The 19490-nt window shown below is 36.3% G+C and overlaps 1 protein-coding gene and 1 long non-coding RNA gene across 2 annotated transcripts; both read right to left on the bottom strand.

Moving 5' to 3' along the window:
- Positions 1–7671: 7671 nt before the first annotated feature.
- LOC115420106 (uncharacterized) lies at positions 7672–8501 on the bottom strand. Its single transcript, XR_003935502.1, has 2 exons — positions 8297–8501; positions 7672–8016 (listed from the first exon to the last, which is right to left on the bottom strand). It is a non-coding gene; the product is annotated as an uncharacterized LOC115420106 (long non-coding RNA).
- Positions 8502–8543: 42 nt separating this feature from the next.
- arl6ip5a (ADP-ribosylation factor-like 6 interacting protein 5a) lies at positions 8544–19107 on the bottom strand. The gene is made up of 4 exons (XM_030135338.1): positions 18850–19107; positions 11758–11975; positions 8684–8877; positions 8544–8583 (listed from the first exon to the last, which is right to left on the bottom strand). The coding sequence occupies exons 1-3, from the start codon at positions 19086–19088 to the stop codon at positions 8702–8704; spliced, it is 633 nt and encodes a 210-aa protein (XP_029991198.1). The 5' UTR covers positions 19089–19107; the 3' UTR covers positions 8544–8583; positions 8684–8701.
- Positions 19108–19490: the final 383 nt, after the last annotated feature.

The following is a 19490-nucleotide window of genomic DNA, read 5'->3' as shown; positions in this document are numbered from 1 at the left end:
GAGAAGAAGGACCACAGCAGCAGGTCCAGAGATGATCAAAGGGAAAACCTGTGAAGCAATAAAGAACAGAGACTCTGGGAAAGAAGTCCAGTCAGTAACATCTATTTGCTGAGGTGTAAATAGAAGAGAAGATTAGGAGAGAGAAGGTCAGATGAGAGGTCCAACTGTAGAGAACGTCCATGTGTGATGTATCAGCACAGGGAGTTTAACCCTTTCATGCACTAATTATGTGAAATTTAGTCAAGATATTTTTCTGCAGTGTTTTTATTCCTCTTTAGACATAAAAAAAACAAAAACAAAAAAACAATGCGATCGATTTAAAAAAAAAACAAAGTTAAAAAAATTTCCACTCAGCTGGACACCATGTATTTAATTTTTGAAGCAAAGAAACATGTATTTAAAATCTAATATCAGAAAATGATACGGAAAACTATGCAATAAAAATATTTTTAATGCTGCTAATCAGATGTTTTCTCACATTTGAACATACTCTAATACTAGTTATTGTTCACTGCATGAAGATAATATGCAAAAACAAAAAAAAAGTTTAAAAAATACCTGTCAGTTACAGTCTAACAACAATTAGCAATTGATTTACACTAAAACATGTCACTGCAGATCAGGTTTATCAAGAACAGCAAAGTTACAGTAATGGTCTGAATGTCAGTGTATTTTCGGATGGTGCATAAATGTCCACTGTGTCAGCTGATATGGAACTAAAAAATTGGGGCGGCCATGGCTCAGTTGGTAGAGCGGGGGGTCGTCCAATAACCGAAGGGTTGGCGGTTCGAATCCCGCTCTGTCCTAGTCAGTCCGTTGTGTCCTTGGGCAAGACACTTCACACTCCTTGCCTCCAGTGCCACCCACACTGGTGTATGAATGTTCGGTGGTGGTCATAGGCGCAAAATGGCAGCCACGCTTCTGTCAGTCTGCCCAAGGGCAGCTGTGGCTACAGATGTAGTTTACCACCACCAGAGGGAGAATGTGAGCGCGAATGTGAAGCGCTTTGGGTGAATAATGTGAAGCTCTTTGGGTGTCTAGAAAGGCGCTATATAAATCCAATCCATTATTATTATTATTAAAACAACCCAAACCCTGAATATACAAGAGAACAGCTGGAGAACAACTGTCCACTGGAGTGACCACTGTGCATGAAAGGGTTAATGAACTGTAATTGTTTGGTTACAGTTACAAACATATACAGACCTACTGACCTGAGACGTCTGAGAGGTTCGTACCGGGTCAGATCTGATCAGTCTGTGGCTCTAAACCACGGGTGTCAAACTCATGTTATTTCAGGGGCCACATACAGCCCAATTTGATCTAAGAAGAGTCAGACCAGTAAAATAATAACACAATAACCTATAAATAATGACAGCTCAAAAGTTTTCTCTTTGTTTTTAGAGCAAAAACAATAAAATTAGATTGTGCACAAACTATCCTTTCCCACATAATGTGAATAACCTGAAATCACACAAAATCCATACAGAGCTGACTCCTGCAGTTTGGCATACTTATGTATTTTTGGTCAAGGAAGAGACTAGCGAAAATCGCAAGTTGATAGGACCAATATTTTGGGAGATATTAGTCATTTTGGAATACAATGGCCTCCCAGTGGCCAATCACGTTGCTATGCCCAGAATCATAGCATCATCATGGAAGTGGGTTACTTAGCAACAGATAAACAATAGGACCACGTTGCCATGGTGTCAAATTTCATGTGCAGAAACAGATATACCAGCTGAGAGGCTATTCAACTGAAAATGCCAGTGGAATTTACCAAGATAGTAAAGGTATGAACTGGATGAGAGGATCTAGAGCCTGTGGTTCCCCACGGGTTAATACACAAGTATATAAATATTTGCAATTTCAACAATATTATTTCAACTTATTAACACGTGCATTACACTTTATAGATGGGCATGGATCTACAAATACACAAAACCTTTAGTAACAGGCATCTGGAACCGAAAAATTTATACATATTGTTCTGTGGAATTTTTGCACTTCATAAATTCATCCCTAGGGGCCGGATCGGACCCCTTGGGAGGCTGGTTTTCAGATTCAGATTCAGAAAACTTTATTTATCCCATACGGATAATTCATTAGCAGCTTACCACAAACATCAGCCCACATCCAAAGTGCGATGTGACAAACATAAATAAATAAATCAGCGTACAAATACAAGTTCATTGGAAGCAAATACAAATAAATGCATAAAATATTCAACAATAAATCATCAATAAATACTAATGCAGACTAAAAGACCCTGTTGGTTCTGCTAACATAAAACAAAATCTCATATAAACTGACTAAAATGGCTGCTGTCAGAGTTTGAAAGTGTGATAGCTGAAGGAATAAAAGATTCTGAATATCTGTTGGTTGTCCTCTGAGGTGCATGATAATGCTGGCCTGAAGGCATCAAAACAAACTTCTTACACAACACATGGTGAGGATCCCTAATGATGGTTTTGGCCCACAGGCTGTGTGTTTGACACCCCTAATCTAAACTGTTCAGATATTTATGGGCAATCAGTAGAATGTTGAGCAATATTTCCAAGTAGACAGAAGGCTGATTCTTGTTCACGATCAGCTTAGGTCAGAATTCGCACCAATACTAAAGTTTCTCGCTTGATTTTTTTCCATTAAGGTGAGCACAAACGTGAAGTCTTTCTTTCTTTAGTGTCCATAAAAACATTGATTTTTATCTTTTACTGGAGGAAGTTAGGCACATTCTGCTATTAATTTGTTTATTTTACTGCCCTGAGAAGACTATCAACTGTATTCATTTGGCTACACAGCTACATTTGGGTGTCATCTGCATATAATGATATAAAACTGTATAATTTCAGTTGAGACTTGTGTGCAATGATTAAATAAAAGACTATAACGTAGACAGTATTGGATCCACAGAGCGCTATCACCTGATGCGGCAGCTTCCGTCACTTCTGCAGAGGTTTATTGCCTTTTTTCTTGTTAATTTTACTCTTAATACTCTTGTCAGTTTTGTTTCGAGCTGAATCCTGCAGTTGTTTTCCATATAAATGCTCCGTTAGATCGAATGTGGACCGTTGAGCAGCCGGGAGCTCAGATTAAAGTGGCTGTAAATCATATTAGGCTGTAGCTTCACCGCCATCAGCACAAAACATTGACCTTGGGTTTCTGACATGTTATGAAGGGGACAATAGTTGGATTAGACGACCGGTCACATGCACTCGAGTCTCGTTCATGGGCTAATAACCTCCCATCAAGGAGGAAAACAAAAGCATTGTGGGTATAAAGCCCCGCCGAGAAGGTGGAGGAGCTCGCATGAGGATAGAGCAGACTGCAAAGGTCACGACGGGTCATCATTAAAGTGTCACATGGTCGGCTGTAGCGTCGTTCAGATCTGCTGAATGACAGGCTTTGAGCTGTGAGGCCGGTTAACCAGCTTAGGCAGCCAAATGCCAAAGCCTCTGAGGGAAGTCGAGAAGACGAGGGGAGTGGGGGTGGGGGGGTGGGGGTCGACCCTAAGGCAGCGTGTTTTTAGAGTATACTTAACACGCTAAGTATTCTGTGATGAAAGATACTCGCCACCCCACACCTTCGAGATGACGAAACTGAACGGCGAACAGATGTCCCACGTGGAAAGTATGGAAAACATGTCAGCACAGAGGAGGAAAAAACAAACAAAAAAAAAACCTATAAAATATAAAGTTTAAATAATAGTGACTTAATCTCTCAAAAATAATGACTTAGCATCAACATGATAACTCTCAAAATAATGAAAAACTATCTGATAACTACAAAAATGAAGCGTCAAAATAAAAAATAATAAATGAATAATAAATAAGTGAAATTTAAAAATTAAATAAATAATAAATAAGTTACTTAAAACTATAAAAAAAATGTGATCTGAAAAACAGCATGATCTTAAAATAATGACTTAATGACTCAAAATATTTACCAAAAAAGTCAAAATAATGAGAAAATGTCGATAATTACACAAATAAAGTGTCAAAATAAATAAATGAAAAATAAAATAATAAGTGAAATTCTTCAAAAATTAAATAAATAAATTTTTTTTTTTTTTTTAATATAATGACTTGATCTCAAAAACAACATCTTAAAATAATGACTTAATGACTCAAAATAATTACCAAAAAAGTCAAAATAATGAGAAACTTTATAGTACCTTGAAATAGCTTGAAATTAATATCTCAAAATATTAAGTTAATTAAAAAAAAATAGAATATCTCATAATGATTAAAAACTTTCTAAAAAATACTGACTAAAAATCTCAAAATAATGAGATTTGGTAAAATGAGCCACTTGAATCTGATGCATGGATTTACAAGAAAAGAGTCGTACCGACTCATCACATAATGGAGAACTTGGAACATCTTGTGAGGTTATACTTTCATTTGAGGTTTATGCTCGGCCAAATACTGAGCCTATTAGCCCCGCCCACCACCAACACATTAGCATTAGTCGTCTGGTCCAACAGACGTGAAAGTTGCTGCCCATCTGTTTTTAAACTACGTTATTCTCGAAATATTACGACTTTAATCTCATAAAAGTAAGACATTATTTTTGTTAAATTATGATTTCTTTTTAAATTTTTTTAACTAAGACGTATTCTCATAATATTATGGCTTTATTCTCAAATTATTACAACTTTATTCTTGTAAAATTATGACTCTTTTTGGATTTGACTTTATTCTCATAAAATTACAGGTTTTATCTCTATACTTTGTGACTTTATTCTTGTAGTGACAAGTGTTTTTATTTTCTTATGTGGCCCTAATACACTCATACAAAACAACAAAAACACTGACTTAATTTGAAAAAAAAATGAAATAAAATTCCTCAAAATTATGAAAAACTCTCTAAAAATACTGGTTAAAAATCTCAAAATAATGTGAAACACAAACCAACCTTTATCATAACTGAGAAACCACCATTATTTCCTTTCCTTTCTGTCCCTGTCTTCCATACACAGCCTACACATGTGTAACTAAACTACCAACAGTCCACAGCTGTGGTTTTTCATCCCATCTTCCTTCTGTTTCCACACAGAACCACAACAACACAAGTGTAATTCACTGAAAATGATGATCAGCTTCCATCGGTGTGGTTGATCTGTGCGTCAGCGTGTACTTCAGAAACACTTCCTCTGCAGAGTTCTTAATTTGTTTTGGCGAAAACACACACCTGTTGGCGTGTTGCGGTACACATGTGTGGACGGTGTCGTTACGGCAGCTGCAGAAGCAGAACAAGGCCCTCCAGTGTGTCCTCAGACATCTAGGACATGACTTTACAGGAGTTTATCGCCACCAGCGCTTGTGCTGTTCACTCCCCCTGAGTTTCACAACGTGGAAGTAGTCGAGGCATAAATCAGCGCTGGTGAGCATGGATGAAGGCGAACGGAGCCCCTGGAATATAACACCACAGCATGTAGAGGTCATCGGATGGCTTATGGTCAGAGATGCCTCGCATTCCTCACCAAGAAATGAGGCTGGAATATTAATAGGAGGTGGTTTCCACTGCTAAATTCTGTTTATGTAGTTTTTTTTTGTTATTTAGTCTTACTTTTGTACCTGGGAAACAAAGAAATCTTCACTATGTATTGTAAAAATCAAACTCCCCTGGGTATAAATAGTTAAAACTGTTTTTGTGTCTTTACCTGTTACATATAGTCTCACTGAACTGTTTGAACCCATAAAGACCCAGTGCTATTTTTGTGGCAGTTATCAAATTAATTTTTCTCTATTTTTAAACTTAAGTGATCTATCACCATTTATTATACTATTATCCTCTGTATTTTGCCTTTTTTTCAGGCATTTATTTTCCTATATTTAATTTACTGATCATTTAGATCAGGGGTGTCAAACTCATTTTAGTTCAGGGGCCAGATTCAGCTAAATTTGATCTGCAGTGGGCCAAACCAGTAAAATAATAACATAATAATATATAAATAATGTCAACTCCAAACTTTTCTCCATGTTTTAGAGCGAAAAAAGTTAATTTACATTATGAAAACGTTTACATTGACAAACTATCCTTTCAAAAGATGTGAATAACATGAACAAACTGAAAAAATAAGTGTCATTTTAACAATATTATGCCTCATTTTATCATTTACACATGTACATTATAACTTGCAGATCACAGTGGATCTACAAACACAAAAAACATTTAGTAACAGGTGGAATTATTGTTAAAATCGTACTTACTTCTCTTAACACATTTCAGGTTATTCACATTTTTTGCAAAATTATACTTTGTTTTAGTGTCAATACATGAAAATATTTACATTTACACAGAGAAACATTTGAAGTTGACATTATTTATATGTTATTATAATCATATTTTACTGGTCCTGCCCACTGCAGATTGAATTGGTCTGAATGTGGAACCTGAACTAAAAGGATTGTTAATATCTTCAGTGTAATTTTTTTAATTTCACAAATTCATCCCTAGGGCCGGACTGGACCCTTTGGGGGGCCAGATTTGGCCCCCGGGCTGCATTTTTGACACCTGTGATTTAGATGTTCATAAAAGATCAGATTAAATTTGAAGGTTATCATATCAGAAACAAAGAAAACTGAAGAAAAAGCGACATTTTCAGTCAAATCTATCATTAACTGAACATAAACCCAGTGCGTCCATCTGCTGTCATTGATCCAACTCCATGGGTTTTACTGGTGAATCAATGTTGTAGAAGTTTACAGTGTTTCCATGGTAACTACGAAGCCTCTGAACGTCCAAATGGGTCGTATCTGATGACCATGAAAAGATGACAAACTGTATTTTACACCAGTCAGTTACATGTATTGATAGGATTACTGGATCAAATCTGTCCAAACTGAATGGACATGATGGTGAACTCTGATATTTTAAGATGCTATAAAGTACATCCAGCTACAAAAAAAAACAAAACAAAAAAACCAACAAAAAAATCGATCGTTAAAGTTGTGAAAGTAAAGTAAAAAGAGATGTTTTTCCTAAAATAATACAGGGGTTTCAGAACATTGTAGACCTGAGCTTTGCTAAAGTTTTCAGATCATCTTGTCACGAATCTGTGTCTGAATTGAGATTAACTCCACGGTGAAATGAAACGTACCAACATTGAGCCGATAAATCTGTGCATCCCTAGTTTTTCCTCGGGCTATTTTGACCCCTGCAAGAAAAACCAACAAACAAACACCTTTGAACTGGTGAATCTGTTGAAACGCTCATCGTTCTTATCTCCATGTACAAGCTGCCACTTAAATAACAACATTACGTTCCAGACGGATTCTCGTTATCTGAAGTCGGTTTCAAATGGAATCCAACCCAAAAAAAAAAAAAAAAAAAATCTGAAGTAGCTGACACAGCGCCTAACTGGGGTTTAGAGCTGAATGACTGCAGATGAATCCACTCTGTCGCTCTGCAACGCTCAGCTCTGCACACTATAATCTACTGCAGTCCATTGATTAGCATTGGGGTAAGTGGAGGGGAAAGCAAAGTTGGCCAATCCATCACCCGGGGGGGGGGGGGGGGGGGGGGGGACTCTGTCAGGATTAAACAGTCGGGAGGAGCAGTGATGGCGTGGGTTAAGACCTCACGCTGCTTTGAAGTCATGTTAAATATTGACCCAGTGATTTGAGTCACATCATGTTCGCATTCAAGACAAAGCAGAAGGTTGTGTTTCGTCTAAGTCTTTTTTATTTGGTTACTCGCTATTCACATCTGTGCAAGAAAGCATTCAGCAAACAGAAACAATCCAGTCTTTTTTGGAGTATCTTGGCAGTGGTGTGCACTTTTTGTATTCTTCGTTAAAAAGCGATGACACATGCCGTCGCTTTCACAATTTTAGTATAAAACTGGCAGGACCGACGGCTGTTTCTGAGACTGATTAAACAGATTCAATACCCGGGGAAGTGTCTGCAGCTGCACGGCAACGCAACACAGACACGTTGCATAGTTGCACAGGAAAAAAATTGCCCCGACAAGTTGTGGGTTTAGAGGCAGAAGTCCTGAGGTGATTATGAGCTGATCTTTTTTTTTTTTCTCTTCAGGTGGAAACAACCAGAGGGGGCGGGGTTTCATTACAATCTAAGAAAGTGAAAATATCTGACCCCCCCCCCCCAAAAAAAAAACCCCTAAAGTCCGATCAGATCATTTGTTTTTCTTCAGGTGGAAACAACCAGAGGGGGCGGGGCTTCGTTACAATCTAAGAAAGTCAAAATATCTGACCCCCCCCCCCCCCCCCCCCCAAAAAAAACAAAAACAAAAAAAACACAAAAAACACAAAACAAACAAAAAAAAAAACCCAAAGTCCGATCAGATCATTTGGTTGTCTTCAGGTGGAAACAACCAGAGGGGGCGGGGCTTCGTTACAATCTAAGAAAGTCAAAATATCTGCCCCCCCCCCCCCAAAAAAAACAAAACAAAACAAACAAAAAAAACAAAGTCCGAGCAGATCATTTGTTTTTTCTTCAGGTGGAAACAACCAGCGGGGGCGGGCCTTCGTTACAATTGAAGAAAGTCAAAATATCTGACACCCCCCCCCCCCCAAAAAAAAAAACAAAAAAAAAAACAAAGTCTGATCAGATCATTTGTTTTTTCTTCAGGTGGAAACAACAAGAGGGGGCGGGGCTTCATTACAATCTAAGAAAGTCAAAATATCTGACACCCCCCCCCCCCCCCCCCAAAAAAAAAGAAATCCAAAGTCTGATCAGTCTTTGAGCTTTGCCTCCAAAAAGTTCTGGATCTTCTGCAGGTTCTCCTCCTGTTGCCCCAGAGCCTCCAGTAACAGGCCCATGGGCGAACGCTTCAAACCGGCGCATTCGATCTTATTCTCCAGTTTGTTCTTCATGTTGCGGAGGCGAAAGGAAGCGTGTGCACATATCACTGAAAGACAGATGGGAACGCGACGGTTAATGCTGGAAACGTTTGGCAAAAACAAACTCATAAACGTCTGTGAGTAAGAGGCCGAAGGCGTCGATTCCCTAACACACTCCATTCATTTCAGTTAAAGGTGAAAGCAACAACACTGCGAATAGGCCGATTGTTAAACTCTGAAAAGATTAGTTATAGAAAATCAGGTATTTTATCTGCTAATAAATTTAATTTCAGTCTGTATTCACTTATAATGGGCTCTTTGCACAGCCCCACTACTTCCTGAACTTCAGGTGGATCCTGTATTCCCTGTCTTTCATAATTGGACACACTGATTAATCCAGGTGTGTCTGCTATGTCTTGTTGTGACTACTGATTAATTAGGAACACCTGGATTAATCAGTGTGTCCAATTATGAAAGACAGGGAATAAAAAAGTTCAGGAAGTAGTGAGGCTGTGCAAAGAGTCCATTTAAAATGTTTTCCCCTTCTTTATAAGAGTTATGTGCAGCACCAAGATATAATCCAAATTTATGCAAAACCAAAGTATGATAGATAGATAGATAGATAGATAGATAGATAGATAGATAGATAGATAGATAGATAGATAGATAGATAGATAGATAGATAGATAGATAGATAGATAGATAGATAGATAGATAGATCTAATAATTTTTAGGATTTATTTTGTTTTGTTTTTGATGCTTTTCCAGATGTATGAGCCATTCCATCCAATGCATGCCATTTCCATCCCATAAAACAGATCCAAATGAACAATATAATACATTTCATTGTTAGTTTCCACATTCATTCAACTGCAAACTTAAAATTACTGTAAAGCGTCTTTGATTGCCTAGAAAAGCGCGATATAAAACCGATGTATTATTACCTCCACCAAGGAGGTTATGTTTTTGTCGGCGTTGGTTTGTCTGTCTGTCTGTGTGCAAGATAATTAAAAAAGTTATGGATGGATTGGGATGAAAATTTCAGGAAATGTTGATACTGGCACAAGGAACAAATTATTTAATTTGTATGTGTGTGTGTGTGTGTGTGTGTGTGTGTGTGTGTGTGTGTGTGTGGGGGGGGGGGCACTGATCTGCCTTGGTGGAGGTCTGCGCTGTCCAAGTGTTTTTCTAGTTATTATTATTATGATGATTAATAAAGTAAAAAATACAAAAATATTAGTAAAAACTACCAAGCACACTGTTCCTAGTCTAACACTTGACTTCACTGTGAAATATCGTGATTAAAATCCTTCAGGAGTCTTAATCAGGTGAGTTTTCTCTAGCCTGGCCAGCCATCCGTCTCTCTCAATAAGAAATCCGTCTGGAATCGCAGAGCTTGAATCCAAATATGAAGGCGGGACTAACAGGTGAACCAATCACAGATAAGATGGACGTGACGTTTTTGTCAGAGAAATTTAAGAATACAGGGTGTAATCTGTAATTCATTCCTTATTTTTGAATCAAGTAAACAATGGACAACAGTAGTAAAGAGATTTGCGGACTTGGAACTGACATTAACTCGCGAGAAAAAGAAGTATGATGCATTACGAAACACCCGCCCCCCCCAGACTTGTGTTTGGTCGGTGTAGAATAGATTGTGCATATTTCATAGTGATCGGCCCAATTCCAGACTGTTTTCTCAGTATTGAATACACTGAGAAAACCGGATAGCTAGCCAGGCTAAGTTTTCTCATATTCTGTTCTATCTTTGTTTAAGTTACGACTTGGACAAACTCTCACAACATATCGATACCTGATTTCTTTAAAAAATTTTTGGAAATCACTAAAACATGCTGAGTGTCCACATGCTGTTAGCTCGAACACTATGAGCCTTTATTTCATGTATCATGTATTTGATAATATTACTTAAAAAAAAACACTGTAACAGGACTGAAGGTAACAGGGGTGAGCAACATCATGTGGTTTATTGATTTATTAGTGTATATTATTTGCTATCATGCTTTTTGCCTTAATTCTAAACTCTTTATTTGATACAGCCAATCCACTGCTGAGTGCTTCCAAATAGCAGTGGTATTATCGCAAATATTAATCAATTTCTGCATGTAACCAACTATTTCCTTAATGCAATTTGTTTTCGAGGACAAATAGCATTGTTTGCAAGTGAATGAATTAGTTGATACTGCTTTAAAATATGCTTTTAAATAACACGGGTTACGGTAACAGGGCTGAGAAATATTCTTTTTTGATATACAATAAATAAATAAATCGATAAAGATGCCTGGAACAGACTGTTACACATTCTGAACAGTGAACTTTGTGCGTTATTAGATTCTTTGTCAAAAAAAGATTAAAACTGAAGCTGATTTTGGACGAGTTTTATCATCAAATGGCAAATCTCTGGTGAAATGGCTCAAATGCTCATAAAAATGGTCCAAAATGGAGGACCTCAATGTCTTGCCTTGGTCTGGAAAAAAATCCGCCATTCTCTTCACTTCTCTGACATGAAATCTGACATGATATGGGGCCCCTTTATGACCTACTTCCACGACTCAAAAACCCTCTGACTTCTTCAGCAAACTTTAACATGAAGCTCATTATTTCATTTACTGTATCATGTGGGGCTCTAAAGGCAGTAAATCAATGGTTCTTGTCTTTCGTTTTTGGGGGGTTTTCCTTCCTTTTTTTTCCTGTCTTGTTTTGATTGTTGGGAGTTTGATGTTTGTTTCCTGTATTGAAAAAAGTTGTCTTCAATTGAACAAGGATTGCATATGTTCCTTCAAAAATCAATAAATATATTTGATTTAAAAATACGGTTCAAAATGATGCAAAATTAAACATTTTTCTGCTGAATAACTTGCAGACGGGCCTCCAGAACCCAATGATCTGGAACCAAAACCCCTGAACCCTCATGTGCGTCTTGGACTTACGGGTCAGGGGTAAGGTGATCGCTGTCATGAAGACCATGACGCTGCCCAGCAGAGAGATCACAAAGTAGCTGAGGACCATGACGGCGATGATGAAGGCCGTGGGGTTCTGCCTCTTGAAGGTGTTGATGGCGGCTCGGTTGTCTCCGGCCCAAATCGAACCCAGGAAGACGGCTGACACCACGGCCATGGCGGTGAACATCTCCAGAGGGTTCAGGAACCTGCACGGCGAGCACATGAAGACTCATGAGACGGAGCAGGAGGGTCAGAGCAGATCGGGTTCTTCTGTGGACATCGGCTCCCCCAAGTGGTCAGACGAGGTTTTACAACAACATGAGCCTGAACCTCCTGAGACCCAGTGAGTAAAAGTTTATAATTGCCTTGATTGGAAACTGTACGACGCCAGTTTTTCAGATCTACAGGGTGGGGAAGCAAAATTTACAATGAACATTTAGTTGTTTTTTCTCAGCAGGCACTACGTCAATTGTTTTGAAACCAAACATATATTGATGTCATAATCATACCTAACACTATTATCCATACCTTTTCAGAAACTTTTGCCCATATGAGTAATCAGGAAAGCAAACGTCAAAGAGTGTGTGATTTGCTGAATACACTCGTCACACCAAAGGAGATTTCAAAAATAGTTGGAGTGTCCATAAAGACTGTTTATAATGGAAAGAAGAGAATGACTATGAGCAAAACTATTACGAGAAAGTCTGGAAGTGGAGGAAGCAACAAAAAACGTACCAAAGCTTTTATTAAAGCTCTCAAATCCAAAATCCTAAAGGATCCAACCAAATCCATGAGAAAAATGGCAATTGAACTTGAGGTAGACAACAAGACCGTTAGAAATGCAGTAAAATATGATTTGATGTTAAAATCTTACACAAGAACACCAAAACACTTGTTGACAATAGCAACAAATCCAACTTTAGCAATTTTTGGGAATCATGTTTCTGGCCACCTTCTAGCCCAGATCTAAACCCTCTGGATTATGTTGTTTGGGGCGTTTTAGAACATGCTACCAATAGAACATCACACAGCAATGTCGACTTTCTTAAAGATACTATTAAAGAAGAATGGGAGAAGTTGTCACCCGAATATTTGAGGAACACTTGCGCAAGTTTCAGGAAGCGTGTGAAGGCAGTTATTGAGAAAGAAGGAGGACACATAGAATAAAAACATTTTCTATTATGTCAATTTTCTTGTGGCAAATAAATTCTCATGACTTTCAATAAACTAACTGGTCATACACTGTCTTTCAATCCCTGCCTCAAAATATTGTAAATTTTGCTTCCCCACCCTGTATATTTTTTTTAAATTTTTACTTAATAAAATGTCCTTTGCAGTGAACTTTTTTTTTTTTTAAATAAAGCTGTGAAACTCCTGTCCACTACAGAGGACAAAAATGCACTGCTGGGTCTCAGGAGGTTAACTGAACAACAGACACTGAGGAAACACTGGTCAAAACACAAGCCAATGCTTTAAGACTGAACTATATGGACAACATAACACTCAACACAAGAGACTCACACTCATATGCCTCCTTCACACAAATCACAACTTAAACATTGGATGAAGGAAAACCAAGCCTGTGACCATCAGTCCTCACCGTATTATTCTGTGTGTTATTATGATGTTTTGCCTTTTTGTCAAGTGTCTTTTTATGATGTGTTTAATGATCTTTTGCTTTTTTGTCAACTGTCCTTCCTGTCACTTGCCTAGGGACTACAGATGGAAATCAGCACTGCTGCTACAATCTGGCATATTTACAGCTGCAATTGTTGTAGATGTTCATTAATATGCACTGTCCCAAATAACTAACTAACTAAATACAGGGGTTGGACAAAATAATGGAAACACCTTCACCTCAAGATGATAACGCCCAAATCCATACAGCTAGAATTGTTAAAGAATGGCATGAGGAACATTCTAATGAAGTTGAGCATCTCGTATGGCCGGCACAGTCCCCAGACCTCAACATTATTGAGCATTTATGGTCAGTTTTAGAGATTCAAGTAAGACGTCGATTTCCACCGCCATCGTCTCTAAAAGAGTTGGAGGGTATTCTAACTGAAGAATGGCTTAAAATTCCTTTGGAAACAATTCACAAGTTGTATGAATCAATACCTCGGAGAATTGAGGCTGTAATTGCTGCAAAAGGCGGACCTACACCATATTAAATTATATTTTGTTGATTTTTTAAGGTGTTTCCATTATTTTGTCCAACCCCTGTAAATAAAAGTATGTGGACAAGTTGAGTTCAGGTGTTTGTTTTCTTACAGGGGTCTGGGATAGAAAACAATAATGACAAATGTCATAATATAGTTTTATATTGAGATAAATATCATTGCATTTGTTAGTTTGGTTTAAATTGTTATCTTTACTTCCAAAATTCCTCAGAGACAGTTTTTACTTAATTTCTCTCAACATTGATTTCTAGAATTTTTTTTTATCCATGACTATGATTTTAACAGTTCTACCTTTAAATTTCTAAAATATTCATGTTTATGTCTGAAATCAGCGTGAACAGGACATCTTACAGCTGTAGATATGTGTCCCAATATATTTGTCCATATAGTTTATAAACATTAATATTTCCTTAAAAGTTTAATGGAAGATTTTTCTTCCTGAGTGAGATGTGAAGAAAGTAGATGATTAGTTGTGGTTGAAAATTATTATTTACATTAAGAGCACAATTTTTTTTTTTTTTAGAAATTTAGAGGTCGAACATTTCAAATCATAGCCATGGAAAAAAATTTTAAAAATCAATGTTGAGAGAAATTAAGTAAAAACTAGAAAAAATAAATATATAGAGCACAAAAAATATTTCTTCTGAAACATGTTTTTTCTTATATTTATGTAAAACTGACCATATATCACTCAGGCCTGACTAAACAGAGCAGTAAATTAAAAGAATGACTTAACAGAACCTGCTGCTATTTGGTGAACTGTAAAAACATTTTCACAGAATGATGTGTTGCCTTTGTAAAATACAGGAAACTCAGACTTTTCATGGTTTGACAGATGGTCCAATAAAACTAAATCTGATAATCTCGTGCTCTGAATCGCAGACGGCATTTTAGAAGTGTAAATTCACCGTTGCTTAAAGCCAAACTCCATGGAGTGTTTTAAGAAGATGGTGAGCAGCTGATGATTAACAGGTTTCACTTTATATGTGCCCTTTCACTGGCGTACAACGTCCTTTGCCTTACATCAAACTCATTTTCTTCCAGGTTCCACATTCAGCCCAATTTGATCTCAAGTGGGTCGGACCAGTAAAAAAAATAACATAACAACCTATAGCTAAATAACGACAACTTCACATTTTTTCTCTTTGTTTTACCGGAAAAATAACATCAAATTATGAAAATATTTCCCTTTACAAACTATCCTTTCACAAAAAAGACGTGAATAACCTGAAAAAATTGACATTTCTTAAGAAAAATAATAGCAGTCTTTCAAATATTATGCCTCAAACTATCAATTATACATGTGCATTACAGATCAGATCTTCACAAAACATTTAATAACAGGCAGAATATTGTTAAAATTGCACTTAATTTTCTTTAGACATTTCAGGTTGTTCGTATTTGTTCATGTTATTCACAATTTGTGTGAAATAATAGTTTGTTATTGTAAATATTTTCAGAATTTATTGTTATTTTTTTGCACTAAAACAAGGATAAATGTGGAGTTGTCATTATTTATAGGCGTAATGGAATATTATTTGTTTTGCATTAAACCAAGAAGAAAATTTGGAGTCATTATTTATAGGTTATTATGCTATTATTTTACTTGAGATCATATGTGGAACCTGAACTAAAACCAGTTCTACTCTTTCGACTCTTAACATCTTCAGTGTAATTTTTGCACTTTTCACATCCATCCCACGGGCAGGATTTGAACCTTTGGCGGGCAGGTGTTTTTGACTTTCCTTCATCTATGGTTGAATAAACATAAGTGATAGAGAATAATAATAATAATAATAATAATAATAATAATTTATTTGTAAAGTGCTTTCAATCAAAGTGCTGTACAGATATAAAATCAATCACAATAAAACATAAAAGCTAAAAACATAAACAGTAAAAGCACATCAAGACTTATAACACAGAGTGAACAAGTGGGTCTTGAGCTTTGCTTTAAAAACATCCACAGAGCATGCCTGCCTTATGTCCAGATTAAGACTATTCCAAAGTGTTGGTGCATGGAAAGAAAACGCTCGCTCACCGACTCGCTCACCGACTCCGAGACCGTACCTAATTTTTGTTCATGCTGTTGATTTTTCCTTCATTTTTTTGGTTGTTTTGCTAATTTTTGGTTCATTATTGTACTTGATGTTAATTATTCTGCTCATTCCTGTTCATTTTTTTTGAGAAGTGAAACTCAGGTTATGTAGCCGCAGTCGCTGTGGCTGCTCTGGAATCTATTTTTATAGTTTCCACCTACAATTTTCGTTAATTTTGTAACTTATTTTGTTTTTTTTTTTTTCCCATTTTTCCTTCATTTTTGTCCATTTTGCTTACTATTTTCTTTGTATTTGTTCATTTTCTTGATCATGTTCTGTAAATGTGTTAATTTTCTTATTTTCTTTCATTTTCTTGATTATTTTGCTCACTTCGTCAACTTTATGCATCGTTTTCTTCATCCTTGCCCTTTGTCTTGACTATTTTGTTAGTTATCTAGCTAATTTTTGTTCATGTTGTTGATTTCTTCTTCATTTTTTTGTTCATTTTGTTGGTTGTTTTGCTAATTTTTGGTTCATTATTGTGCTTGATGTTAATTATTCTGCTAACTCCTGTTCATTTTTTTTGAGAAGTGAAACTCAGGTTATGTAGCCGCAGTCGCTGTGGCTGCTCTAGATTCTATTTTTATAAACTAAAACCCGTCACTCCACACACTATGTTTTATCGTTCTGTTTGACACCCCCGCCTTACACAGATTTCTATAAGTCGCATCATGAGCTGTATTATGTACAAACAGAACCGTGTGAGAACCAGAATTCATCGTCAGATCATTGTTCCTGTTCCACACGAATAAGACTAAACCTGTGATGAACTCTCCTCCAATACTCTTTATGTGTCACACAATGGAATACAATGTAAGACGTTCTTTAAACAAACACCCTGAGCTAGTATGATAAGATACTAAGCAAACTAACATAACGTCTATGTGACACTTCTACATTTTTGTCGTTGTTGTTCATCGGCTTCATCCCATATTCAGACACGTAGGTTTACAGTCACTGTTGACTCATGGACAGAACCCCAGATACTGGACCGGACATAGGGTCAGATAACATCATGTCAACACAGAGCTCAGAGGACAGGGCTGTGATATATTTAAACGTGGTTTTTAGTTGGAATACACTGGAAAAGTGGTTTTAATGTTCACAATGGGACCTGTCAGTGGGTGGCTATATTAGTCACAATATGAACATTTAGAACAGGAAGTTAATGCATTAGAAACAGTAAAATTTGACAGGGGAGAAATTGTGATGGTCAAAACACTGGGTCAGAGCATGTCCAGATCTTGTTCATCTCCAATGTAAAATAGTTTGCAACTACAATTTTTGTTAATTTTGTAACTTATTTTGTTATTTTTTTTTCCATTTTTCCTTCATTTTTGTCCATTTTGTCTACTATTTTCTTTGTATTTGTTCATTTTCTTGATCATATTCTGTAAATGTGTTAATTTTCTTGTTTATTTTCTTTCATTTTCTTGATTATTTTGCTCACTTCGTCAACTTTACGCATCGTTTTCTTCATCCTTGCCCTTTGTCTTGAATATTTTGTTAGTTATCTAGCTAATTTTTGTTCATGTTGTTGATTTTTTTCTTCATTTTTTTGTTCATTTTGTTGGTTGTTTTGCTAATTTTTGGTTCATTATTGTGCTTGATGTTAATTATTCTGCTAACTCCTGTTCATTTTTTTTTTATTGTTTCATTATTATTGTCCTAATTTTTCTGTTCTTTTTCATTATTTTGTTCATTTTTGCTTATGCTTGCTTGTGTTAGTTGGTTGATTTGTCTTGTTGCATCTATAACCAATGTTTTCATCCCGTTATGTCTTTCATGAATAATTTAAAATCCCACTGGTTTCTTCAACTTTCACTCTTGACCAAAAAAGTTAAAAAGAGTGAAATAATAGTTTTCTGTAGATTTTCAAGGGGCTTGGGTATAGTCTAGTTCTGATGTTTTCCCTCTTTTTGCAGTTGTAGCCCATTCTGCAGGAAATCTTCACATAAAAAATACACAACTTTACCACATTTTGGGTCAGTATTATTTCCGCATGTGTGCACAGAGAGGAAAAGCTAAAGCAAATACCCAACAATTTCCAAAATGCATGAAAACAAAACGTTCATGAATGACCTGCAACTATTCGATCAGAGAAAAGTCATTAGCAGTTTTGATGCTCTCCACTACTACATTCATAAAACATTAGATTGATCTGACTGTAATGGTTTGGAAGCTGCACTTAAGCGTTATAATAATACGAAAAACAAAAATCTATTGTTAAAGATGAAGATATTTACTGATATGAACATGTTTGTCTGTGTCACCTGTAAATCACTGAACCTAACTGCTATTATTTTGCATAATTACAACAAATGTCATCATATTTTCTGCTATTATTGTTTACGAACTCTAAAAAGTGAGCATAAATGCAGTTTTTATTTGTGTTTCATTCTATTTTTTCCAATAGTTTTCGCATATAAATATATTACTGTTATGCTTATACTACACCAGTGGTGGAAAATTAGCAGAAAAATACATTCATTTCTAAGACAATTCATCATCAATTAAAATTTAATTGTGGTGAAATCTCTGTTTGCATTTATAACAGTCTCAGATCATTTCCTTCATGATGCACAGACTGAAGGATTTGTTTCATTTGCTTCCATATGGGTTACAATCAAAACATTCCATCACACAGTGTTTATATTCATTCCTCTGGGACTCTGCAGCTCCTATAGAGGTGCATTTTAGATCCTTGAACTTACATCAAAAAAAAATAAAATAAAATAAAAAAAAATACAAAAACCATCACAAATGAAATCACTAAGGCATAAAACGGTTCTGCTACTTACCCAACAACGAGGAAAATCACTATGGCCGTTGCTAAGTAGTTAGTCTGATAATACAGCAGATTACTGACTACCCTGTTGTTCCATTTCGCTAAATCTTTTACGTCTGGTTTTGCGAATCTTTCCCAACCAGGGAAAAAGTCGTCCCACGATCTGAGCGGTGTCAGCTCAACTTTTGCCATTTCTTTCCTGTTGATAATCTGACAGCGGATGAAAGAACCCGGAAAAACACCTGAAAACATGACCCAGTACTTCGCGCAGAAGTATCGCGAGAAGTCATAAGTAGGACGCCAAAGAGTATTGACTCAAAAGATGTGCCTCCGAGATTTTTTTTTTTTTTTTTTTTTAATAAAACAGCTTTCAATCCAACATGGTGGAGGTATAATGATGTTTTAATGAAGCTGTTATCTTTTACTTCTTCTCAAGTTGTTTTTTTTTTAAATAAATATTATTCGGTACTATCAATAAACAATGAGGAAAAAGACAAAGTTATGGTGTTTTCAGTTCAACATGGCGGACGTGTATGAGTTGTTTCCATAGAATCAACAGTTAGCTTTCAGTTATTATTAATTTCAGTTTTTTTATACAATTGAGAACATTATATGAAGCAATCTTACACAAAAACGAAATTTATGTGCTTTAAG

Source organism: Sphaeramia orbicularis, chromosome 5 (assembly GCF_902148855.1).
Source record: "Sphaeramia orbicularis chromosome 5, fSphaOr1.1, whole genome shotgun sequence".
NCBI lineage: Eukaryota > Metazoa > Chordata > Actinopteri > Kurtiformes > Apogonidae > Sphaeramia > Sphaeramia orbicularis.
Note: the sequence above shows the minus strand (reverse complement) of the source record. Positions and strands in the feature narration are given on the sequence as shown.

Coding starts and splice junctions, on each gene's coding strand:
- arl6ip5a (XM_030135338.1), bottom strand. CDS start 19,088: ATGTTTTCAGGTGTTTTTCCGGGTTCTTTCATCCGCTGTCAGATTATC. Junction 11,976..18,849: donor GTGATTTTCCTCGTTGTTGG/GTAAGTAGCAGA, acceptor CTCGCCGTGCAG/GTTCCTGAACCCTCTGGAGA. Junction 8,878..11,757: donor GATCACCTTACCCCTGACCC/GTAAGTCCAAGA, acceptor TCTGTCTTTCAG/TGATATGTGCACACGCTTCC.